This window comes from Clarias gariepinus, chromosome 15 (genome assembly GCF_024256425.1).
Source record: "Clarias gariepinus isolate MV-2021 ecotype Netherlands chromosome 15, CGAR_prim_01v2, whole genome shotgun sequence".
Taxonomy (NCBI): Eukaryota; Metazoa; Chordata; class Actinopteri; order Siluriformes; family Clariidae; genus Clarias; species Clarias gariepinus.
This window is the reverse complement of record NC_071114.1, coordinates 22,978,052-23,005,067: the sequence shown is the minus strand read 5'-3', so window position 1 is coordinate 23,005,067 and position 27,016 is coordinate 22,978,052. Positions and strand designations below refer to the sequence as shown.

At 37.6% G+C, this 27,016-nt stretch overlaps 2 protein-coding genes across 3 annotated transcripts in view; one reads left to right on the top strand and one right to left on the bottom strand.

The window, feature by feature from the left end:
- Nucleotides 1-1,936: 1,936 nt before the first annotated feature.
- sv2ba (synaptic vesicle glycoprotein 2Ba) lies at nt 1,937-26,490 on the bottom strand. 2 transcript variants are annotated; one of them, XM_053513742.1, is made up of 13 exons: nt 26,400-26,490; nt 16,123-16,739; nt 12,039-12,219; nt 9,840-9,991; nt 8,302-8,435; nt 7,828-7,917; nt 6,294-6,407; nt 6,106-6,194; nt 5,784-5,948; nt 4,972-5,105; nt 4,667-4,870; nt 3,699-3,858; nt 1,937-3,134 (listed from the first exon to the last, which is right to left on the bottom strand). In XM_053513742.1, exons 2-13 carry the CDS (start codon nt 16,583-16,585, stop codon nt 2,951-2,953), a joined length of 2,070 nt encoding a protein of 689 aa, XP_053369717.1. In that variant the 5' UTR covers nt 16,586-16,739; nt 26,400-26,490; the 3' UTR covers nt 1,937-2,950. The 2 variants fall into 2 exon arrangements, with proteins under 2 accessions (XP_053369717.1, XP_053369715.1); XM_053513740.1 differs by lacking the exon at nt 26,400-26,490 and adding an exon at nt 19,972-20,067.
- Nucleotides 26,491-26,600: 110 nt separating this feature from the next.
- The window catches only part of LOC128543343 (A-kinase anchor protein 13), a 93,499-nt gene continuing 93,083 nt past the window's right edge, over nt 26,601-27,016 (top strand). Inside the window, exon 1 of the mRNA XM_053513737.1 lies at nt 26,601-26,697. The gene's annotated coding sequence lies outside the window, so the exon portion shown is untranslated. The remainder of the gene's footprint in view (nt 26,698-27,016) is intronic.

The following is a 27,016-nucleotide window of genomic DNA, read 5'->3' as shown; positions in this document are numbered from 1 at the left end:
TTAGTCACAATATTCCGCTGTATTTCTTAATATAATTTATTTACAATAAAAAAAAACATCTGAACTGTATTACGTTCATTTGTGTTCGTGTATGCGGGGCGCCGGACAAACAAGTGTGTATGTAGGCACATAAATTTTTGAAAATCATGTGATTTGAGACTGAGCACTAATTGTTTTTTTTTATTCTTTGGGGCGGAGCACTGTGCGGCTTGAACCCTCCCACCTTTGTTCTTAGCGAATCAATAGTTTTAAAATGTTTGCGCTCATCTGATTGGACCATATTTACAGGCGATTATTAAAAGTTTATATTTCATTTTGTTTACGCCCCCCCCCCCCCCAAAAAACAACAACTTTGCATTAGCCGCCACTGATCCTTATTACCTGCTTCTAAGTCATTCCGAATTGACTCTGAAACATCTCTGTAGTGTTTTGATCTTTCATTACTGCTAGTTAATGTAAGCACGAGTGTTTACCAATACACTGCGGCTGACTGTGTCCATGTCGTGGGGTTTTGGCAGGTAGATGTTTGTTGCAAAATCTCCCAAATAAATGTGTAGCAAAAAAAGTTCAATTGGTTCAAGAAATTCCGTTTTATTCCAACCACACAGACAGCAGCTCAGACAAGAGCATGAGCATCCTCAATACAGTGGCTGTGAAAGGGTGCGTTTAATTTTGCCCATTTTCACAAAAGCCTATTAAAGCTTGCACCTTAACCATTAAAAACAAATCTTTTGATATACATAATGTCAGGTGTTTCTAATGTCTCTCCTCTATCAGGCATTATAATACAGATTTTTTGTTGTTCAGATCTTTTGTAACACTCCAACACCCTTCACATGTTTATTACACTGTATAAACCACCAAAGCGAAAGAAAGATTAATTATACAGTATGTGGATAATGATACAGGAAATGGTACTATATATGTTGGAACAGAGAGTTTTTAACATTCAATAGGTAACAAAACTGTTGTAATATAATGCAACGTAAATAGTTTTAATATAAAGGCAGTGTTGTAATAAAAAGACAAGGTTTAACATGTAGTGTGCAGTTATGTATATTCTATTAGTATACTCTACAACTACGAATATTTTCTTGTTGGAAAATTGTATAGAAATGATTTTAGAGTTAAATGAAGAAGTAATAAAGAGTAGAAGTTTCATGAAGTTTTGTGTCAGTTGTCAGGTGTTGTGTCGCTGTAATGGGGTTACTGGTACACTTTAACTCTTGGCACAGTGACCAGTCCAGTCCTTGTTATTGGTCAAAAATGACATATGGTGGATGCTGTTGTTTTTGTGTTTTAAGTGTGCAATGAAAAAATTGTGTAATAATGTTATGGTACATAATAAAATTGCTGCCTTAAACCTACACAATGGACACAAAATGAAAATATGCTGTTCACAGGACATACACAAATATAAACTATGATGACAATACAGAGGTACAGATGAACTATTTCGACATTTTAATATTATAATCCAGGGCCAGGGAATGCAAAAAACTAAAATAAAAACTTAGAACAACAAAAAAAAAAACAACAAGTAAAAGGTTACTGATCCAAATGTTTAAGTTTGAAAAACTAATGTGGGTATTTCAAAACCCACCACACACACACAAACACACACACACACACACACACAAACACACAGCTTTATCTTTAGTAAAAATGCAAATGGAATACAGAGTATCAGATTGTCAAAAACGAGATCATGAATGTGAATAACCTGACCTATCAGTTATCACAAAGTACTTTTTTATTTGCATCTTTCATGGAGGTTTAAGTAGAGGCTGCTGTGCTGAGGCTGCTTGCTTAAACAAAAAAAAAAATTACTCACTAGTGCATTATTATTATTATTATTATTTGTAGTAGTAGTAGTAGTAGAAGTAGTAGAAGTAACTTTAATAATAGTACATTACATAATAATTTGCTAATTCCTCCTTCATCTCACTGAACTATACTGTACTTAACTCCATTTGTTTGTGCTGCTTAGTTTTTCTATAATCATATATCCTTGGTTAAGTTGTTCATCTTTAGTTTCATTAGATTGGTTGTTTTGCTGATTTGTAAAACTAATAAAGCAGTACAGGGGTTGATCAATTCCCAGTCAGATTCAGGGTACGGCCCTTATTTAAGCAAGACCTTTATCTGCTCAGCTCTGTGCTATCATTGGGTTCTTATTAATCTCATTTATAATGAGTCTGTCTGTCAAATAAAAACAAATAAACTATATGGTAAAAAGATTATGGACACCTGACCAACACATTCGTTGAATTTGTTTCTACCGGGTATTCCGGTTTCCTCCCACAGTCCAAAGACACACAGATGAGGCTAAATGACTTTCCCAAATTTCCTGCTGTGTGTGAATGCACATGCGAATGTTGACCAGAGGTCCTTTCACGGTTGTAAAATGGTAATAAATGAAATTGTAATCATTACTGGCCTCCACTGGTGCCTAGTTGGACTACAGAGGTTCCTTGATGGATAGATGGATGGATGCATGGATGGATGGCACTCATGAGGCCTGGCGACAGCCTGAAGCTCTTCAGTTTGAAGCCAGAGTTATATGCAGGACACACAAATTCTTCCACTCTACACTTAACACACCATGTCTTCATGGAGCTCATTTTGTACACGACCAGGTTTTGTCCTCTTTTTTCCAGTGAAGGGAAATTGTAATGCACTAGAATACAATGACATTCTGTACAATTGTGTGATGAGAGTTTGGGGAAAGAACCAAATATAGGTGTGGTGGTCAGGTGTCTACATACTTTTGACCTTATAGTGTAACTGTAAGCTAATTTAAGTAAACATAATTTTAACATGTATACAGTGAAATCACTTTTCCACCACTCTTAGTGTGAGAAGGTCAAGTTCCCAGCTGGACTGAGAATTGGTATGAGGCCTTAACATTTCTACAATTTGGCTTTTCGTTTGTTAGTGGTTTTGTCGATTACTGCAGAATGACTTCACGTGTCTCAGGAAGCTTGAACGCAAGCAGGCCTCCACATGCCATAGCTGAGAAGGACAGTAAGATGGGGACAATCTTAGTGACGCCAACAAACTTCGAGAAGATGAAGGTGCTAATGATGGCCGCCAACTTGCCCAGACCATTCAACACACCAAAAGCTGTCGCTCTGTAGGGAAAGAGAAAGTGATGAAAGTGCTCACTCGGGTAAAATGTTTATTAAAGCTTTGAGCTAAAAAAATATAAGTGAAAGTAATGAAAAGAGAAAGATAAGACTTTTATAAAATTAGTTTTATAGTAACTACAGTGGATTTAGACATCAGTAAAAAGAAATAATGTTTTTAGCATGAAATGTTACATAATATATTTATATAGCATGATTATATAATATTTCGTAATATTTCATCTTATTTCACTTCACTGCACTGACAAAATAAATAAATAATAATAATAAAGCTGAAGTTTCTGTCCACCAGTGACAGCTTAAGCAGGCTTTGTGTGTGTCCTTGTTGAATACACATCAGCAACACCTGACAAGTGCATGCATGCTATGACTCCCATAGTGTGTATATGATTGTATGTATATGACATAATTAAAGTTTTCAAACACACCCTTCAATACGCAGACTGAAATATTCAGTCAGGGCCTTCAGACTAAACTAGACTCCAGGATGAGGAAAAACTGACATGGAGGATCTGTGCTCTATTAAATAATCGGAGAAATGAGCTCTACCTGTTGGAGGCTGGATAAAGCTCCACCGTTATAACGTCAATTCCGTTCCAGGCGGCTGCAGACGCTGCGTAGAACAGACATTGGAAGCTGATCACAGCACCAGGATTGAAGCAGAGGAAGAGGAAGAAAGTACAGCCAGAGGACATCAGCATGGAGCTTCCTGTGACCATACACACACACAACACACACACACATGTTTTTCTTGCTGTCCTTGAGACAAGCATTACAAGAATTATTAATGCAGAAAATTTATGCTATGCTACACCCAACCTTAACCATAGTTTTTAAATAAAAAACAAACAAACGAACAAACAAACAAACAAACAAAAAAGACTAAATCTTTCACAGAAATAAAAAAAATAGCATCTTCTCCGATATCAAAACAACAATATAAAAGTTTTAGTAATCCAAACATGGAAATATTCTATTTTTTGTAGATAACTTAAAACATAAAAATTAAATGAACATTAAAATATGAAATCAAACAAAAATATTTAATAATTCATCAAGTTAACATTTAAATAAAATTATGTTCTGTATTTTTTTTTCAACTAAACATAAAACAAATAAAATGATTTGCATTTTGGCATCTTGGCACTGACAGTAATATCATTGTCTGTGTTTTTTTTTTCTTTTTTACTAAAATTACATTTATGGCAATATTAAAGTGTAATTTAATCTGACATTTAATTTTTAATGGCCTTTTAAACAAATGTCGTTTTGTTGTACTAAACATAAAATATGAAATTAAAAAAACGTTGGATTTGAATAATTTGACTTTCTTTTCCCCAACTTTTTAAAATGAGACAGACAGACAGACAGATAGACAGACAGATAGATAGATAGATAGATAGATAGATAGATAGATAGAAAGCTTGAAACTAAAACTAGAAACGATTCAATATTTGTTAATAGTTTTTTTTTCAGACAAATCCCAATCAGGAGAAAGTAAAAGTGATCTAATTCACCTATAATCTTAATTCGTCCTATCTTGTCCATCAGGAGCCCTGCAATGATGTTGCCCGGTAGCACAGACAAGCTGCCCAGAAAACTGACTAAATAAATCAAGATGTCATTTTCCTCCTGAAAGTTTATATGGCAACCTTCTTTGGGATGCAGAAATGTGACATTGATGAAGTTGCAGTTGATGAAATTGGTATCATGATATAAATCTGCAAAGAACCAAACAGTAAAGCTCACATAATTACATAGCAGGTGACTTTGGCTGATGTGCTTAAAATTGATTTTGCTGCTTTAACTTGAACTACACTACCTGTGCGATAGAAAGTAGTGTCTGTGATGGTGCAGTTCTCAAACAAGGTGTCTGTTGAACTGATGTCCTCGAAGTAACAGCTTGTAAACAGGCATTCTTTAAACCTTACGTTTCTCATCTCCATGTCAATAAACCTGTTCACACCACACAATACACATAATGAGCTACATAATAATTCAATTGATAAATATGTAAAAAGGTCTTTAAAATATACATTTATTTATTGATTGATTAATTTATTTATGAAAGAGTCAGATTTTTGCAGATTTTTAGCTATGGAAAGTGTTCAGGACAGGAGAGTGTACGGTTTCCTTGCTGGGTTTTTGATGCAATTAATGATGGTTGCTTTTTAGTCATATTATTTCACTTCATTTTGGTCACCATGGATGGATTTTTTTTTCAGTGTTTAATGTCTTTCATACACAGCACAGTTTGTGATTTTCTTTATGAAGAAATGACCTTTAGGACAATTTAGATGAACTCTAATATTAAAATCACAGTTTAGTTTTTACATTATCTGCACTAGACAAATTAAGGAAGTAGACTGATGGGTAAACTCGCCCAATCTGGCAACACAACTCATGGCTTTACAGCATAATTATCTGAATTGCTTGACAAGTTCGTCCACTTTAGTTGCATTTTCCATGCAGTTTATAATTGTTCTGGGTTAATTTCACGGGTGAAGTGTCTTCAGACATGAACCTGACTCCTTAAATTTCAGGTAAATTTATTGAAAGGGGTACATGTCTAAAAGGGGCTTAAGTAGCCTAGGATATGGACAAATAAAAAAAAAAAAGAAGAAAAAGACATACCGATCTTTCTCATAATGGCACTTCTCGTGAATCTGGTTTTTCAAAGAAAAGTTGAAGTGAAACCATACAATGGTGTTATGAGAAAATGTCTTGGTGTTAAGCTTATATTCTTCATACTGCAAGTGTTTTATCTGGTCAGGAAACCACACCGAAAGGCCGTAATAACTACAGCGCAAATGGGAACACAGCAGCAAGTTAACAACCAAACTGTATAATGTATAAACCTGCATTGGAATATTAGGTAAGACACATTTGCCATGAAATAACAATAATATATAAGGTACACTATTGGACAATTAGTGCAGGAGAAAAGTAATTTCACCTAAACGCCATTGAAAACCAGACAATGCCAATGAACAACCCGTGGAGTCTCAGGTTAGGTGCAGCAAGAGACATCAAGTTCCTTATCACCTTTAAAAAAATACATTAAGAGACAAATTAGAGAAGGCAGAGTTTTATTGTTAAGTCAGGATATGTAAATTCCTGATTTAAGCTCGAATTACAGTATACCTGCTTGATCAGGCTCAACTGTCTGACCATGAATCTCTGGAGGGCTGTACCAGTCTCGCTTTGGATTTCAATAAAATCATCTTCTTGAGTTTGAGGAGACTTAAACTGAGAAACCTGACAAATGGAGAAACCAATAATTATTTATCCTGACAGACAATCAACAAGTTGACAAAATGAAGTTAGGTCCAGGATCTCCAAAACAGCATAATGCTAAGTGCTGATTGTTAGCAATAATGATACATTTACATTTAATGATAATGATAATAATGATACATGATACATTTTTGGCATGTACAGTACACTACCGTGTAAAAAAATTGGAGGCCATTGGATTTTTTTTTTCCATTTTGTACGACTGTAATAGGACCTCCGGTCAACATTCACATGCACACGTGGGCAATTTGGGAACACCAGTTCAATTTTCATGTCTTTGGACTGTGGGAGGAGACCCACCAAACAGGGGGGTGGGGGGGTGGGGGGGGGGGAGTTCAAACTCCATGCACACAGACCCTATACGGGAATCGAACCCAGGACCTGGGGGTAAAACATGCAGTTATATATATAAAAAAAAGAATAGTAACGTTACATGTGTCAAGAATGTTATAATACAACTAAATATATACAATTAAAATGCCTTTTTTTGGATAGGTGGATAGATAGTGCTATGATGAGATTATTGGATAAGGATAATTGCATTACAGTCAATTGGTCATTCATTCATCATATTTTCTACACTGCTTATCCTATAATCAGGTGAGGTTGCATGGGACCAAGCAAGGGACACCGTTTATGAGGTGGCAACCCATCATAGGGTACAGGTGCACTCATACTCACAATGCCAAACAAAAGCATTTAGGAAACACAGATCTGTTTTTGAACTGTGGAAAGGAACCAGAGTACCCAGAGAAAACCCACCAAGCATGGGCATAATGTGCTAACAAAATGCATAAAAACTGGAGGTGAGATTAGACCTCAAAACTGGAGGTGTTAGGTGAACTGTGCCATTATACTATCTATCATTTTTCATCTATCATCTCCTTACAACTCATGAAAATTACACTTAATTCCTTTAGTATCTGATTTATAGCTTTTATATACACATCTGTAAAATAATATGATGTGGTAAACTAGCCCTCAAAAGCCTTGGGCCTATATTTTAGATTTGACTTTAAATACATTTAAGAGTTTTCAGTAGTATTATATGTTTTATTGACAGCAATGTAGAGCAAAAACCACTAAATATGTTAAAAGCCTATTACTTACAGACTGTAATATCTAAGCATGATTAAAACCAATAAGTAATGATGAGGGATGAATCTTAGATACTACTGTATGTTGTAGCCATTTTCCTTCATAATATTACATGCATAATGACTTACTGGTAACATTTCATGAACTGCTGTAAAATTCCTTTGTGCAGCAAACCAATAAAACGCACAACTTTCACTAATCTCTGAGTTGATTTGAGCTGAAAAAGGAATTGTGAAACCTCGATTTAATGTATTGATCTCAGATTTAGCAGTAATTCACACACCTGAAACACTTTCTCTGGTTCACCCTTAGCCCTCCAGTTGGTGTTGTGAACATGTCGCAGGATCATCCAGGCCTCGTCATGCCTTCCATTCTTAAAACACAGACATTTACAGAGACAATGGGTTCCAGAACGCTTACACTGGTATGTTGCAGATATTTAATGTCGCTCCGGGTTCATTTGAGAGAAAAAATACAGTACTAACATCCAAGGCCTGGTTATGTAAGGCCATGTTTAGTTTCCCTAAAGAACAATTGAGCAGTCTAGTGGCACAATAGCTTGGTGCCTCACAGTGTGATCCTGAAATTGGGTTACCATGTACATTTACACTAACGTAATATGATGATAATCCTCACCCTATATATTGCCCTTTTTTGGTTTCCCATCCTAGCATAGTTAAGCAAGACGGTAGTGGGGTTACAGAGCATGTCACAATGTACAGAAAAGTAACAACTTTTTTTCTGGATCGGCCATTACCTCGAGGAGGTAGCGTGGGCTCTCCGGCATAAACACGAGTCCAATTAAAGCAGCCACCGAGGGCAGGAAACACACCAACACAAACACTCTCCAGCTGCGAAGGTGGTGCCCAGTGCCCATAGTGAAGCCCCAGCCTGCAACACAAGCAGAAATTTCAGGTTAATTTAATACCATAACAAGGTTCTTTGGATCTGAACTGTTGTAGCGAAGGTGTGGAGATATTACTCCTCGGTGTATAATGGTGTGAGCTAAACAGAGCAACACTTCCTATATAACTCATTTTGAAGTAAAAAATGTACAGCAGACTAATAAGATGCATAATAACTATTATAATAAAAACTGTTGGTGGAATTTACGTGTTCAAGTTCACACGAGTACTGATTCTACACATCTGTACTCTATTACACCCACACTCACAGACACAGTGCAAGGGACCTTAAAACCAAAATTAAACAGCCAGAACATATTGTGGCTAATTTTGTGCCGCCAAGATGTTAGCAGCATTTTTTTTTTATGTGATGTTAAAAAGGTGGAGGTGCAAGGCAACAGTGGTAACCACTAAGCCTTGAGAGGTCTCATTTTTTAAAAATTATTATTATTTTTTTGATTTTTTCCTGATTTTCTCCCTAATTTAGTCGTGGCCAATTCCTCCCCGTCACTAGGGGGCTCCCACATTAGGGCTACTACTACCACTCAGTCGGAAGGGCCAAAGACTATCATGTGTTTCCTCCGAACCACGTGACGCCAACCGACCGCATCTTTTTTCGCTGCTATATTTACGCTGCTCACTCATGCACCGTTGGGGGCGGAGTAACACGCTCGGAGAAAAGCGCTATCCGCTCCTTCCACTTGCATGAGCTCACAGACACCCTGATTGGCTGTAGAGCCGTGATTAATGTGGGAGCACAAAGTACCTCTCATCCCTCCCCTCTGAGAGAGCTCTGCCAATCAGCTCTCTCTAGACCTCCGGCTGCGAGAGGTAACAGTATCACCCGGGAACCGAACCAGCGGTCTGACAAACCTTAAATTTATAACTTTACTGCTGAGAGCTCCCCAGAAAAAAATTGCCATGTCAATGATTGTACACGTTATTAATCCCTTTATGCGAAGCGTCCAGTATAAAAGTGCTAGAGTTTGTGGTAAGAATAGAAACAATAAATAATTAGGAAGATTGTTTTAATATTAAGAAATAAATGCAGCTGGCGCTACTGACAATTAATCAATACCCTCTGACGAATCCAATTCATCATCACTGTGATTTAAAATGTTTACAGCGTAATAAAATGAGAAATTCTGTATATTTAATAAAAAAAATTGATGTTCATACAGTAAAATAGGAAAGAAAGGGATTCAAGAGGAGTACAAAGTAGCCATTTTACTCTAATACTCAGGGTTCATATCCCTCTTCATATCCTCATTCATATTTACCTAAACGGATGCTTCAAGTCTCGCCCTCTGATTTTTAAATGATAATTATGGTCTTTATCACCGTGGTAATGATTAGCATAAAAGATGCTGAAGGTTAATACTGTTATTACCATAATGAGGGATGATTCCCCAGGCGCTGAAGGAAGCGTACAGGCCTCCCAGCATCCAGAACAGACACAGCCAGCTCAGGTGTTCGCCCCGTTTATCCATGTGAAGGAACTCAGCAAAGTATGTGTACACAATGGGGATAGAAGCACCTATTCTGTAGAGAACAGAGAAGCACTCGGGATAATTACAGTCGTACAGCGAGTTAACACAAAGAAAGACGTGTCAAACAAATTAGGCAGGAATGATAATCCAGTTATACACATAGTGAAGTATTACACCTTGAAAAGGAATGTCTGTTTAACACTGAATGTGTCACCCTTATTTGGAGCTCTGTGGCAGGAACATACTGAGAGCAACATACTGTACATACGGTACAGTGAAACCTCGGATTGCGAGTAACGCGGTTGCGAGTGTTCACCAAGATGAGATTTTTGATAAATGTAGACTTGAAAAACTAATAAGTATTGGTTCACGAGTACCGAGTATTATGTATCACTTGTTGTTTTGATACCGAGTGTCACGTGATCACAACTGAGCCAATGGTTTTTCTCTGTCTTGTGCTGCGGAATTGTAGGTAATCTTCTTCCCTGCTGGGACTTAGTGCTTGTCTCTTACTGGTATAATCAACATCCGTGCACGTGTGTACTGTTTACTATAACACTGTGACCACATGTGGGTGCGTAAAACATTATTTAAATCATATTTTGTGTTTGTAAGCATGTGTACAGCGCGTCTGTACTGTTTCTTATAACACACATGTGCACGCGTGTAAAGCAAAAAAAAGACTCATTAGAGTGGTTAAAGATCCATTTTCTCCCTCTTTGTCGCTATGTGCACACGCACACACACACACTTTCTGCTCTACACAGAATGTTTGTGTGTTTTACTTTACAGCAGTGATTTCGTTAGTATGTGCTCACACGAGTGTCATTAGCGATGTTCCTTGCTAATTTTTCCAACAAAATAGTCTTTCCGTTAATGTGTATATGTATATGTGTGTGTGTGTGTGTGTGTTTGTGTGAAATTCAAATAAAGGTTTACTGTGTAAGATGAGAAGGGGGAGGCTGGTTCCTTCTCTTACTTCACTTACATACACAAACATACACACACACACACACATACACAGCGCCTGCGCGCATAAACGGAAACACATATCTGTTGGAATTTATTTTTACTTTTTTAAATGCAAAGTGCAGGTTAATTTGTTTTATTTTTACTTTATATTTTGTGTTAATTATTCTTATGTATTATTTTTGGACTGTGGAATGAATTATTTGAGTTTCTATTATTTCTTATGAAAAAAAAAAGCTTTGATTTACGAGTGTTTAGTTTACAAGCCCACTTCCTGAAGGAATTATGCTCATAATCCAAGGTTCCACTGTATATAGGAAACAAATTTTACGTCTACAGTAAGGTCAATAAGTATTTAATCACGCTGTGATTTTGCAAGTTCTCTTACTTAGAAATTATGGAGGGGTCTACAATTTTCAGCGTAGGTGCATTTCCACTGTGAGAGACAGAATCTAAAAAAAAAACAACTGGAAATCACATTGTATGATTTTTTAACAATTTATTTGTGAATTACTGTGTCAAATAAGTATTTGATCACTTGCTTATGAGCCAGATTTCTGACCCTCAAAAACCTGTTATTTTGCTTTTAAATAGTCCAGCTACACTCAGCTCATGATTCTAAATTAGTAGCACCTGTTTGAGGTCGTTAGCTGTCATAAAGACACCTGTGCACCCCACAATCAGCCAAAGTCTAAGTAGATACATGGGGTATCAATGATGCTAAGAATGGTGAAAATTGTACATTCCATGATTTCTAAGTAAGAGAACTTGCAAAATCACAGGGTGATTAAATACTTATTGACCTCACTGTATATGTTTTCTCTGACACATGATCAGTAGAAAGGTGTTAATGTTAATATGTTTATACACCCTTTTCCAGTTCATTATCTTAAACTTTGCATGTACAAGGAAAGCTTTAATCTGTGCCCACAATTATGTCACGTGATATAATACTGCTAGGCCTGTTTCTTCATGAACAATAGTACATTTTTGGAAAAAAAAAAAGAATTCACAATGACTGATTGTAGCATGTATTATTCTGATGTATTAAAGACTAGCTTTACATGTAGTGTCTTTGCTTAATATTTCATACATCGGACAATGAAATCCCTGTGGATATGTGCGTTTACCCGATTCCTGAGCAGAGTCTACAGAAAAGGAAGAAGCCGTAGCCAGGGGAGAAGGAGGAGAGAAAAGAAAAGATGCAGTTGATGGCCAAAGCATTGAGGAGACACTGACGACGTCCCAGTTTATCAGCCAGACCACCCCACACAATGGCTCCCAGCATCATCCCCACGTACACGATCAGACCTGCACACACACACACACACACACACACACACACACACATTTTTAGCATGAAATCTGAATATGCATGTATACCACATGTAAGTGTTTTATAATCTTCATCAAAGAAAAACCATCACGCCAGTGCAAATAGGTCAAGGTTTAAGAATAGCATTAAATGTAAACCCTTTTACAGAGTGGTTAGGAAACAAATAAAAAAAACAGATTAATATAAAATATTTCATATTATGAAATAAATACAAATGCTGAAAACAATAACATTAAAAGCACAGTGTAGAAAAATTCATATTGTTAAATGAATAGCAAAACTAAAATTTCTTAAGTGTAATGTGGTCAACCAGTCATTCTTTGGTCCAATATTTAATTATCTCTTTAGTTTAGTAATTATAGATATGAGGCATGCTTTTGTAAACAGGTCTAGATCAAACTGCTACTATTTCCCACCTAAAAATCTGTTTATTTTCTTATTTTCTTCTAAACTGGCAATAACCATAGTGGGAGCATCTCAAATGTTCTGAAATATTAGCATTCAGGAACTGATAAAGCCAGGAGACCGTTAAAAAGGCAGTTATTAACCACTAGAGGTCTCACTTCCACATGGTTCTTCCACTCCTGTGAAAATGTGCGAGCGGCAAACATTATTTCATAACAGACATTAATATGCACTATATCAGTTTATATATGGCGAAAACAATAGTCCAACCATAAAATATACAAAATTCCCCACAAGTCTAAATGTAGTTAATCATTCAGGGCCTGTTTGGTGCCTCAAGTTTGCTTCATTAGTGCTACAAGGCTAATGTTGAGACGTGACTAGATTAATGTGCTGCAGCTATATTTTAAAAACAATTTACCAACATTTAGTCAATGCTTTGTGCGGAACGACACCTGCTGACTTAAACAAGTCCAAGCTGCTTGAACTGTTTTTTCATCCGTCCATTAAGGAACCTCTGTAGTCCAACTAGGGACCATGAAGGCCAATGGTGAGCACTGTATTTATTCTGAGGTACAACATTTACACGTTACAGGCAACTTGTGAATGCCTTTTAAACTAATCTGTGTGTCTTTGGACTGTGGGAGGAAACCGGAGCGACCGGAGGAAACCCACCAAGCACAGGGAGAACATACACACAGACTGGAGGTGGGGTCCTCGACCCTGGACCCTGCAGGTGCAAGGCGACAATGCTAACCATTTACCACTTAAATCTGTTTTAGCTGCTTAAAAAGCAGTGTACAAGTCAGTCTGACATACTGCAACATATCTGAGGAAAAGAATGGGATTACATAGACATGCAGTGATATGACAAACAGAACTGACTCTTGGGTAAAAGTAATACATTTTCTTTGTCCTAAAATTCTTTTTTCTCCTTCTTTGACAAAAGCATTGGATATTCAAGTAAGATTGCTTACACAGTCTCTCGTTTTCATTGTCTTTCATCTCTCTCTCTCTCTCTCTCTCTCTCTCTTTCTGCGTTCATCTAGCCTCTGAACTTATCATCAGACGGAATTACTGCCGTTGTAACACTCCCATTAACTTTTGCTTAAGGGCCCAGACCAATAAATAAATACTTTTGGTTCTTCAATGTTGTAACAATTAAGCTTTTAGAAGATTCCAATGATGGCTCCCTTAATATGTGTTCTTAGGTCAATTTGTATGAACCCAGAGAGCATCTTTTCAACATAGTGTCCCAGAGACATTCTTCCTTCTGCTGTGATATGTACAAAAAATATGATTCCATATATTAAAAGAATTGATATCAGTTAGGATCTGCCCTCTCATGCTGAGCTCTCCAGCTTCTGTTAGGCGTTATTCTTGATGAACATTGGTGAGATCAGTGGGAGTCTGGTTACCCTTGGGACCCGTGGTGGGCGAAGTACACAAAACAGGTTGTTGTTATTAGTCTTCCGGCTGCTCCCGTCGAGGGGTCACCACAGCAGACCATCTGATCCGCACACAACTTGGCAAAGATTTTCGCCGGATGCCGTTTCTGCTGCAACCCTTCCATTTTATCCGGGGCTTGGGACTGGCTGGGGGTTTGGGCATTTGGCGGGAAATTAACCCGGGCCTTGTGAGAGGCGAGAAATAATAATAGAGCCCCTAAAATGATAACATAAATGTGCTTTATAGGTATTTATATCAGTCAGGGTCCTAGTCCTTACTCTGACTTCTCCACCAACCCCCTCCTGTGTTTTACTATGCACACACACACACACACACACACACATGCAGCTAATGATTAAATGAGATTGACAGTTAGAGGCTGTGTGTCAGGAGTGTGAACATCTTGCTGGATTAAACTCTCCCTAGATGGTGTGACCTTTTAGCCTGAGAGAACTTGAAAACTGTAAACCCCCTTTGCATCTCACTGCACTTTTCTTTTACACCTAATTCAAGCTACAATACTTGAATGTCCTTATATAATATTCCCCCACAATAATATGCAACATCCACAAACCACACTGAGTAACAGGATAAGAAATAGAATATATTCTTTAGTTGTAAAGAATAACCCTAAACATACAGTATATACAGTAACCTCATAAGAAAATGTTGGCAAGCATCCCGGATTGAGCAGTGGTGGCTCAGAGGGTTAAGGCACTGTGTTACTGATTGGAAAATCGGCGGTTTGAGCCCCGGATCCACCAGGTTGCTGCTGTTGGGCCCTTGAGCAAGGCCCTTAACCCTATCTGCTCCAGGGGCGCTGTATCATGGCTGACCCTGCGCTCTGACCACAGTTACGCTGGAATATGCGAAGAAGGAATTTTACTGTAATGTATATTTGACAAATAAAGTCTTAACCACCTGAAACCTTTTACTGTGAGGCAGATTTCGGGTTTTTATAGTATTATAACTGTCCTACTTTACAACAGAAATAAACATGCTTACAGCCTGGGAAAAAAAACTGTACCAGGGAGATTTTTTATGTAATCCGCTAGAGTTTAATTCCCACCCAATCCCCAAAACCCAGCCATTGGAGGCAGTGCCGGTGCCAATAAAATGGGATGCTTGCATCAGGGAGGGCATCCGGCAAAAAACCTGTGCGAGGGCGACCCCTCAAAAGGAACCGAGACAAAAACCAGTTAAAATTATATTAATTCATAAATGTCTATATAAGTAGACATGGAGTGACGCATAGGGTATGGATGATGGAGTTTAAACAAATGCAAAGTAACATTAGCATATAAAAAAACATTAGCCACCTTAGCTATAGTTAGCTTACGGTAACAGAGGTAAGTATGTGGATACTGACCAGGGGCCAGGCTCTGTTTGTTGCACCCATTTGCCCATTTATGGATTAACTGGTGTTTAGGTGGTCAGCTCATGCCAAGATGGTGACGACTAGAACTCTCACAGTTGAGCTTTAAAACCGCTCTTTTATAAATATATAAAATATATTGATTTGTGATTATCATCAATATCTTTTATATATTTATAGCCTTATAGCTTTAAAACAGCTAAATGTCCATGTACATTCAATGTCATGTCCAAGTTCACTTGACCAAGATATCGTATCAGTGTTTGTGAATATTAAAGCTAGCTAGCATGCTAACTCTAGTCAAATCACTGTAGGTCCTGAGGTGGAGCTTTGTCTACATGGGCAGGCTTGCGAAGCGTATATAAAAATTATCAATGCTATTTTAACTTTATCATAGGACACTGACAATTTTGCAAATCTTGACAAATGCTCCTTTAATCAGGCTTTTTCGTAATTATATAATATTATAAAAAAAAAATTTTTTTTGTATAATCGTGGTTACAAATCGTGGTACTCATGGTTTTCACTCAATTTGTGTCATTGGTAAAATTAAAGTAAAAACAGGTGCAGTAATGTTTCATATGCATTTGTTTCCGTATATGTACATAAAAATATTTTGTGCATCTTTTCCTCATCATCATTTACTTACCCAGCATGCCCTTGCTGGCATTAGACAGGCACATATCCTTCTCTGCACTTGGCAAAGCGAAGGCCACTACGAAACACTCCACACCATCAGCCATGAGCGCCAGCCCCAAGACAGTGAATAAGGTCCACTGGAAGCGCCCATGGCCGCAGTCCTCCATGATGGTTTCATACTGCTCAGCCAATGTCTCTACCTCCTCCGAGGCAGCTAGCTTGGCCTTCAACTTGGCTTCTCGACGAGCAGTACGACGGGCTTCCTTGATTTCATCTGGGTGAGGAATGCCCTGATATTCTCCCTCGTACATCTGATCATCCTCATCCTGTCCTTCAGTGGCATCACTGGCTGCATCTTCATCCTGGGCAGGATAATCAGGTTGGTAGGAGTAGCCATGCTCACCTTGCTCTCCATAGGTATGCTGGCTTTCTCTTTCATTGCCTTGCATGTTGTTTTGGTAATGGCTATCCATATTTGGACCACGTTTTGGAATTGCCTTTGTATCCTCCAAATCACAGCTGGCTATATTAGCATAATCCTCAAAAGGCACTTTGTGTGGATCTCAGAAGCACTATTCCAGATGCCAGCAGTGATGACAATTCTATTTATGAGTTTCCTGCTGGGATCTGTGGTTGAACCAGAGAGTATTAGTGAGTACGATTAGAAATTGAATGTTGGAGTTGCATAAAATGAATGCAATATATTCGGTAATAAGGTGCCATCTAAAAGTTTAATCTTGCTGCTCAGAAACATTTAAGTATTTTAAAACACACCTAATGGTTCATTTATAGAATTGATGAAAAACAAACCTTTGCCACACGTATATTAAGTACAAAAAGTATTTCCATTGGCACTTAACATCAATAGCTAGTTGAGTCTGGAATAGTGAGGTCTATTGATTCATAACATTAATAATAGCTTCATTATAGCAGTGGAAAATAATACTAGATGGGGTAGTGCGATGTAACTTGACACAAAGCAACAGTTTTATTTATTTTTTAATCAATTTTTTTTACTTTTTATTATTTTTTTTATTAAGTTTAATATTGTGGTGTGACTGCAAATCAAGATAGTTTAAGGTTATAATAAGTCTGAAGAATTCATATTGGAAGATAATAGAAAAGCTTTACGTTACAAAGATCTGATATTTGAGATTTCTAAAATGATGCATACACGTCTCTAAGCAACTGTTACTATATCAACTATTATGCACATTTATAAAAAAATATATATTCAGAGCATCAGCCATGCAAGTCCTTTTGCAAGTTGTTGTTATAATTATATTTAGATCTTAGAAGGACTGCATTATTATAAACTCATGATCTGCCTCAACACTGCCGCTATTTTCTGTTGCTGTTATAAAAAGCAGAACAATCAGAATCAAGAATGCAACATTGTCTAGAAGCAAGCATATATGGCAGTAAGAATAACTCTTAATACATATTTAATACTCTCATGATCCATTTTGATATCACAAAACCTTGACATAATTGTGCAAACATCTTGAGCCTCAGTTCACTTATCCATATTTTACATTTCTTTCATTTTATTCCCAAAAAGCCAGACTCAGTTCTTCAGGCTTCATGAAAGATTTTTTTTTCTTTTCCCATCTTCAGTCTAGTCCCTGTGCCTGACTAGTTTCACAGGAATGTATTTTGTTTGTTAAGCCACACAGTGACCAATGAATAATTCAAGCATAAAGAGACATCTAATGTAAGTCATTAACAAGTTAAAAACAGGTGTAGATGATGACAAATGATCAGGCTGACTGTTAGTATACTGGGGATGTTGTTGGTCTTTCGCCTGCTCCCGGCAAGGGGTTCAACAGCGGAATACCCAGTCCGCACTACAACTTGGCACAGGTTTTACGCTGGATGCCCTTCCTGACGCAACCCTCCCATTTTATCCGGGCTTGGGACCGGCACTGCATCCAGTGGCTGGGGGTTAGGCACTGGCTGGGAATCAAACCCGGGCCTTTCGCATGGCAGGCAAAACAACTACCGTACCACTGAGCCACCAGTGCCCTTCGTTAGTATATTATACGTGTAGTTAGATGAGAGGGGAAATGTGATTGCTGCTGAGGTTGTTGTCTAAACAGGTAACACAATAAAACTTTTGGTCCCATTTCCTTAATTGAATCTATTTAATTTAAAATGAAGAAATGAGGAGTGGCTCAAGATTTTTGCACAGTGCTGTATTCAATCACAAATATAATATACTGTATAAGCATTTGAGCTCTAAGCATTTTGATGCATTGTTTATATAGAGGTGGAAATGGATCAAAATGAAAATGGATCAAAAAGTGCCTTGCTGCTTCATGTCAAACAAAAGACAGTTTATTGTATTTTTTATTGAGTTCAGTAAAAATATTCATTTAGATTGCATGATGAACACAAAAATAATAATGTAAGCCAACTAATTCCATGTTAATTAGTTTACATGCTGAGGACAAATAGGAATTTGGTGAAAATGAACAGGAAGTGAATAGTGTGTCTTAAAATGCACAACATTAATTTTGTCACTCAGAATTATTTGAAAACTATGCAAATTATAGCCACCCTTTGTGACTATAGCACAGTATTATTTTCTTTTGTCACGAAAGAATTGTGGTTTCTTTTGGCATAATTAGTTCCGTTCATGAAAACAGTTGCTAATGGCTTACAAAAAGATCCTCAGTAAGACATTTTTCCTAGAACATTTAGAAGGTTGGCTGCTCTTCTTAGACTCTGACATGGTTAAGATATTGTGTCAAGAGCTGTGATATAATCCATTTGCACTGTGGGGAATTTCATTCTGCAGGGTGATCCAGAGTGCAAAAGGCAAGAGAGTAAAACAGGACATGGAAATAATGATGCTGATAATACTCAATGAGAAAGTAAAAAAGCGAGAAATGAACTAATAAGATGAACAAACTATAATTCTTTATAAGAAAACGATTTTGGAAGTGTCACAATCTTGGAGTTTATACTGCTGAATGCTGAGAGCTCGAAACACATTCCAGCAGGTTTGTCTGATGCCACACTGTGGATGTGGCAGATGAAAAAAGGAATTATAAAACTAAATCCCCTGCTTTTGGTGTGTAGCCTGAATGTCTCTGGTGTTAAAGCTTTCATTGCGATTCCAGACTTTTTCATTACTGCTGTGAATGACATGCATTTTAGTGTGTTCGAATATTATTAGTTTCATACTATAATGCAATTAAATTATTGATCTTGATTGGTAAGAAAGGATTTTCTGTCACAGCAGACTGGCTGAGCTGAAAGAAATATCAGAGATTTATAATAATGCATTTACTGTAATATTGTTTCTACAGTAACAGCTCATTGACAGGGACTTGTATTGGCTAACACTGCACATGATCAAAGTCTAACAATAAACTAAAAAAAAAAGTTTTACAGGGTAGAATCATTCCTATAATGAAACTTTCTGAAAGGACATATTTGTTTACAATTAATAGAAAGAGGTTCCAGGGCTAGAGTTTTTTTATTTTTTATTTTTATCGAAACCTTAAAGAACGAGCAATAGATTGAATGTTTATAGATGCGGTAATATAATTGCTATGTTTTCAAGGACATACGACAATATTAAACACAATCATAAATGGAAAAAACACGTCTATGACATTCTTTAATCAAAATTTTGCTACGCTTATGTAAAAAACTGAGCATATTTTATATAGACACTGGATTGCATTATATCGCAACTTTTTTTTTGCATGCCTTATATAACCCTTTGACATATATAAAGGGTCAGATAAAGCTTTGCACCGACCATAAGACATACTTTTGATCCTGGGATTGAAAACCTATCAGTGTCGATCATTACTAATAAACAAGACTTAACAAAATTACAACTTACCAGAAAGGCAATTTCTTAAAACGCTGAACTATGGAAGAATAATTCCATGATAGAGAACTGTCCAATGCAAACCAAGTCAGTTTAGCAGTAAGTGATGGGACAGATCAGCGGATTACGGTGCAATCTCACAACCCCCGCCAATCAGCTCAACTCTACAGATTCCCCCTCGGCCTGTAGCAGGCAGGCTGAATGATACACTCTGTTCCAGCTAGAAGGACACTGACCTTTACAAGATGGGGAGTCATACAGAATCAAAAAAAAAAGTTCCATTGCTACAGGGCTCAAGTCTTCTTCATGAAGTTTCATTGGTGTGGAGTAGACTACTGTATGTGTCAATGTGTTTTAATAGAGGGCAATAATACACCACAGCAGTTTGTCAATTTGAACAAAAACGTTGCTGTTGTATAAAACAAACATCAATATTTCATTAAGTAATTGAGTTTTATTTTATTTTCTGCCTTATGAATTTTATTTCTAACTTATTTTATATTTGGCTTTGCATGGTGGAGATCGAGTACTGTAAAGAATATTGCAAATTGAACATACAGCTTCTCTGATGTGCTTGAGTTGCACTTGAGCCTGACTTGCGCCAAGATTCAGACTGGATATTAACTGTCATATGTTCTTATTATTATGTAATATAATCTACACAAGTACAGTATAGCCTTCTGCAAGTCATTAGGGCCAACAGCTTGTGCAAGTTTAAAGACTGCAGTTGCAGTTTAAGGACTTCGGAGTTGCACTTGAGACGTACTAATTTGCCTTGAGGGTGAATTATATTTACAGCAACACTGCTCGTTGGAAAATGTAAAAGCCTTGGCCTGAAACTAACACTCCTGTTTTTGCTAGCATCATTCAATTCACACTGTTTACTAGGTAATACAATTAAAATACTGTCAAACATTTGCTTATCTAGTTGGTTTGGCCTGATGAGATAATCATGGGTAGGTGATGCCTTTATAGCGGTAAAGCTGCCTAATGCCACAGCCAGATAATTCTACCAAAGAGGATAAGCTCTCATTGGCTAAATTTAGATCTCACAGTCCCCTTGTTTACTCCACCTCTCCACGTTTTCATGCTCGTTTAGTTTATCCAATCATCGTTCAGTCATGCATTTAGAGAATTAAGTGATGTACGAAGATAAGCCTAAAAACGGTGGTTGGTGGCAGATGGTTAGTGACTGAAGTCTGCAGTAACCTGTAAATTCATTTTAGTATCTCTCACAGATATGCGTCTTTTTGTTTCTGATAAATGTAGTTCCTTATATTAGGTTGCTTTGTAATTTTCTTTCATTCATGACCTCATGTCTGGATTAATTTAGACCCTCTCTTGAATGCAATTTTGTGTGTGGTATAGTAATCAGCTGAAAATTGTTAAATGGATGATTTAAGGATCTACTGATTGTCCAACTGTCCTCTTAATCCGCCTGACAAGCCATTTGTGAGGCGTTTGAACTTGATTCTGCTTTAAACCTGATGAGCAGGTCTAACACTTTACATATAAACATCTCTTTCTAGAAATTGGTCATTCATTGGACATTAATGGAGAATTTTGTATTTTTAGAGCCTTATAGGAACAACCACCTTGCAATCTTCCTCTTCCCTTCAGTAGACCCCAAACTAATGCTGAAACTACGCTTGACCGGTATGTTAATGGGGCCTAAAATGAAGATAATACAGCAAGTGGCAGCAAAAGTAATATTGTAATATGAATTAACAATTATTATTAATAATAATTAATTAATTAATTATTATATTATTATTATCTATAATTTTTCCTGAATTATCATACATTTGCAGTTTAATGTCTGCAAACCCATCACACTACTATATCACTATGTCCTACCGTCAGATCTAGTATACCTTTCTGTTCAACCTAGTAACTATCAAATCTAGTAACAAATAAGTTGCAATGGGTGCCAGCGGTGCCCTACTTCTACTATTTCTAGCCACACCCCTGTGCAGTTGGGTTAAAAATGTACACTTACAATTAACACCGTAAAACAGTAATACATAAACTAAACTGTGTGAAATTACTTGCATGTGCTGTAGATGTACAGCTCTTCACCTGATGCTTTGGATAAATAGCTCCATCTAGTGATGCTTAAGCACAAGTCTGTCATTTAAAATTTGATGCCATGAATTTTCTCTCTCTAAAAAAAGTACATAAAGAAAAACTTAATGCATGCCTACAGTGTACTCATATGTAGCCACACTATCATTCAAAACACGTCTAATATATAATTCTGACAAGTTACTATTGTTCTTAATTATCTGATGCCCTTTTGTCTGTTTTATCAGCTAGTATCTGTAAAACACAAACAGTACAGGAAATCTATTTGACAGTGTGACTGTATGATAATATGAGCTATATAGATAAGTAAGGAATAAAATCTGACATAGGGTGCTGTTATAGGAAAATAATAAGCGGTACTGTGGTGTGATGTGGACTTGGTACAACGGCTACACCAGTTTTACTCCTCTAAAACATAAAAAAGATAAATAGATGTCTCCTTAAATCCAACAATAAACCTCATCACACCAATAGTTATTTACATTTTTATGGAGTTTATGAGAGAGTCGCTACAGTTTCTATTGGTTTTAATACAGAAACTGTAATGTATTCGAATGAGCACATTAATACACACCTCGGATTTATCTTATGGCTGGCACTTTAAAGGCGGATTTTAAAGAGAATGAATCAACACCTTCTGTATTGTGAGGAGATTAAACCAGTCATGTGATCAGAAGTCAAGGAAACAACATTGTCTGTGGTGTCTGAGTGGGAAGGCTTGTATGAGGTGGTATCAAAAAGTTTAGAGACTGGATTTTTAATGTGCCAATAGATGGCAGCACAATGTTTCATGCACTGTGACAGGGAGCGTGACCCAGAACGTCAATAGCAAATTCTATTTCCAGGATTTTAAAGCATCTGAGAGAGGGCAAACAGTGAAAAAAAACTGAACTTGTAAACAGAGAACCAATAAAACCTTTTTGATATCACCTTGTATACTCTTTTTCCCCAGACAATCCCGGTGGCATAAGCCAATCGTGGTCATCTCATGTATGTATGCGAGGGTAGATAGTGCTTTGCTTAGTGTGTCATTGCCCTGTGGTACAGAATGAGCTACAGCTTGAGAAAATATGCAATGAATGGCTTCATTTGTCTTGCAGGATATAAGGTGTTAGCCTTCACTTTGCCCTGATGGTAGCTGTCATGGGAGGGAATTGACTCAATCAGACCGATCAGAATATTTTTTTTTTTTTACAATTCTGTCATATGTCTATGGTTGAATTGTTCCTTTATTAAACTTGGCTTGGATTCAGCAAATTACCATCTGAATAATTAGCATTTAATCAGCTGTTTCACTCAAATTACACATCTTCATTAAAGCTTATTTTAAGACAATGTACATGATTGATTAAATGCATCTAGCCTTGTCTGTGGGTAAGAATTACCCATGAGGTCACGAGTCTTTTCTGCACTTTGCTTTGTCTTTTCTGCTTTGCGTTCTTGAGGCGAAGATTCGACCCCCGCCAGCTGCGCTTCCTCCCCCAGCAAGCCCTTCAGCTTACAAAACCGCTTTTGTAACTGCACAAAGGCTGCATGTACTTCTTTGTGGCACGCTTGCTCCTCATCTCCCTACTTATTTTGCAGTTCTGCAGAGGAGATGTTCCAATTCTGTGCACGTTCCCTCTCCCCTTGCGACAAACAAATGTGCTCAAGTGTGGCTCAGCATGGCCGATGGAAGAGATGCCTTTCTCCTGCTGGTTCCTATTTATTTAGCACCAACTCTTTGCTTGAGAAGAAAGTGGCAATGAAGGGATTAAAAAAAAGCTTAGTCCCTGTAGCAACACTGTAATACAAACAGGCATGTGCTGATTCTGTGTTTTGATCACATAGTAATTACTGAACTGATTATTGTAGTTTATAAGGCTTTGATTACCAATAAATTGAATAACGAGTTAAACTTAAAAGTTAGACTTCTTATATACTTCTATGACAGTCAAGTTGGGGGACGTTACTTTTTATAGTAACTAATTACTTCACAAAATTACTGTCTTTAAAAAGTAATCAGTTACATTACAGCATTACTTTTTGATAAAAGTAACTAGTTCAAGTACTTTTCCATTACAAAAAAAGGAAAACTCCTTTGTGATTTCTCATGCATGTTGTTTTAGTCAGGACCTTTATAATTATTCTACCATCATCACTCAGCGAAGTTTGGCCCATAATCTGTTAACTACTAATACCCCTATATCACCTACGTGGTTTCGCGCGGTGGCTGTGCGTACGGTTGTTCATGATTCACTGCAAGTTTTGGCGCTGTGATTAGGTTTCCATCTTTCCATGCATCGGTCCTTGCATTGTCAAACCGCATACGTGAGATAGGGGTATAACAGCAGGAATAACAGAGGGGGGCGGGTTTATCGGGAGCGGAGCTTGTAGGACAACGCTGTACACTCAACACTTTTATTATAGATTTTTCATTTGTCCAAAGCAGGCCATAACTTTTATGACCAGGTGATATCTATTTCTGAAACATATTGAAATAGAAAACATGCTTTTATTTTAGTATGACAGCTTTTACATCCTAGCACTGAGCTGTGACAAGGTGAAGTTTACAGCTGATTGTCCACAAACAGCACAAATCAGATTGATGCTGCATTTGCTGGCATTAGAACAAATCCAGATATCCTTGCAAAACACAGTGTCATTTCATTGTGGCAAATTAAGGAAGCAAAGCAGAGGATATTGCTTGTTTATTCCTGCACAGTGCGTCATTAAGGCTTCTCAGTACATTATGGGTACACAGACAAACCTGAGGACAAACCTGAGGACGGTGGATTTACAGTGGGGCAAATCCACTCATGTCCTGTCCCTGTCTCACCTTTTTGCCTTGTACCTTTCATTGTCCATGTTTCCTCTATGTGTATCCTCCTGTTGGTTCTCCCCTGCCCCACTCCCCCCACTAAATCATGCTGAAAGGTGGATACTGATCCAAAATATGTTGTTCATAAATCCAATTTAGTTTATAACTACCACATTAGAATTAGTTTTTTTTTCCCCCAGCAGATTATGTGGAGTCTGACAACGTACGACATGATTTTGCTGGTTAGTCAAATATTTAGGTCCAGTACAAGGTAAAAAAAATAAATAAAAAAACATTGTGATGCAAAAAGTTGATCAATTAAACTGATTAATAATGCAAAGAGGGGAACTATAGACACAATATATTAAAATTTGTAATGATAAGGTTTGGAATTCAAATGGTTTAAAACATTATTTAAAAACAAAGATAGGCAGAGAGTGATGGAGAAGGACAAACAGATGAACACAGAGAGCCAGACGGACAGAGAGAGAGAGAGAGAGAGAGAGAGAGTGGAGTGGGAGAGAGACAGAAGGACAGAGAAAGACAAACAGACAAAGAAAGTGACAGAGAGTGAGAGAAAGACAGACAGACAAATGGACAGAGAAAGACACAGAGAGTAAGTGTAAGAGAAAGACAGACAGAAAAAGAGATACAGACAGGGAAAGAGGAAGAAACCAACCAAAAGAGAGAGAGAGAGAGAGAGAGAGAGAGAGAGACGGATAAAGAAAGAGATAAACAAACAGTGAGAGAGAAATACAGACAGAAAAAGAGAGACAGAGACACACAAGGAGGAACAAAACAATGAGAAGACAGAGAGAGAGAGAGAGAGAGAGAGAGACAGACAGACAGACGGATAAATAAAGAGATAAACAGAGTGTGAGAGACCTGCAGACAGAAAAAGAGAGACAGTGACACACAAGGAGAGACAAAACAATGAGAAAAGACAAAGAGAGAGACAGACGGATAAAGAAAGAGATAAACAGAGTGTGAGACCTACAGACAGAAAAAGAGAGACAAAGACACACAAGGAGACACAAAACATTGAGAAAAGACAGAGAGAAAGAGAGAGAGAGAGACAGACAGACAGACGGATAAAGAAAGAGATTAACAGAAAGAGAGACCTACAGACAGAAATAGAGAGACAAAGACATACAAGGAGAGACAAAACAATGAGAAAAGACAGAGAGAGAGAGAAAGAGAGAGACAGACAGATAAAGAAAGAGATTAACAGAGTGAGAGAGACCTACAGACAGAAAAAGAGAGACAGAGACACACAAGGAGAGTGTGTCTCTGTCTCTCTCTGTCTTCTCAATGAGAAAAGACAGAGAGAGAGAGAGAGAGAGAGAGACAGACAGACGGATAAAGAAAGAGATAAACAGTAAGAGAGACCCACAGACAGAAAAAGAGAGACAGAGACACACAAGGAGAGACAAAACAATGAGAAAAGGCAGAGAGAGAGAGAGCGACAGACAGACACAGAGGGAAAAAGAGACAGAGAGAGAGTAAGACACAGAGACAGAGAGAGAGAGAGAGAGAGAGAGAGAGAGAGAGAGACCTCGACAGGTTACTTGTCCCTCCATCACTTCTAAAATCGGCGCGCGCCTCCTCCTCCTCCCGATGTTGCCATTAGTAACGCGCGCGCCGCCGCTCACAAGCTAACGAGCTTCCTGTGGCAGCGCGAGCGCTGTTTCCTCAGCATTATTTTCAGTTGAAACGCTTTAGAGTAGTTTTTTCTGTAGGTTTGTCTTTAACGATGTGCGAAATATAATCTATTCAGGGCCATGCAGAAGAGTGGACTGTGTGTGTGTGACAGAGGGAACTAACTTCAGTGTGAGCGGCGCTTTGAGGCGGAGGTAAGTGACAACAGGACAGGAACTAGTGTGAGAACTCAGACAGTGAACTGTATGACCCTTTAATAACGTTTAACTCACATTAGTAATGTTTTTTGGGCTAATGATTTGGGGTTTACTTTCTCTCAGGGTGAAGTTTGTCGGTGTGTAAATTACTGCAGTTACACAGTGTGGATTAAACTCCGTGTTCTGGCAAGTTATGCTACCTTGTAAAAAAAAAAAAAAATCTACCATAGAATGAACTGATAGAATATTGCAAAATTATAAACTCTAAAGATGTACAAGTGAACTATAAGCAGAGCAAGCTTTAATAATTTGTTCT

Excerpts from the sequence above, each read along its gene's own strand:
- sv2ba (XM_053513742.1), bottom strand. The coding sequence starts at position 16,585 with ATGGATAGCCATTACCAAAACAACATGCAAGGCAATGAAAGAGAAAGC. Across the intron at positions 9,992-12,038 it reads AGACTCTGCTCAGGAATCGG|AATAGGTGCTTCTATCCCCA; the intron begins GTAAACGCACAT and ends TGTTCTCTACAG. Across the intron at positions 7,918-8,301 it reads GCCCACGCTACCTCCTCGAG|AATGGAAGGCATGACGAGGC; the intron begins GTAATGGCCGAT and ends CTGTGTTTTAAG.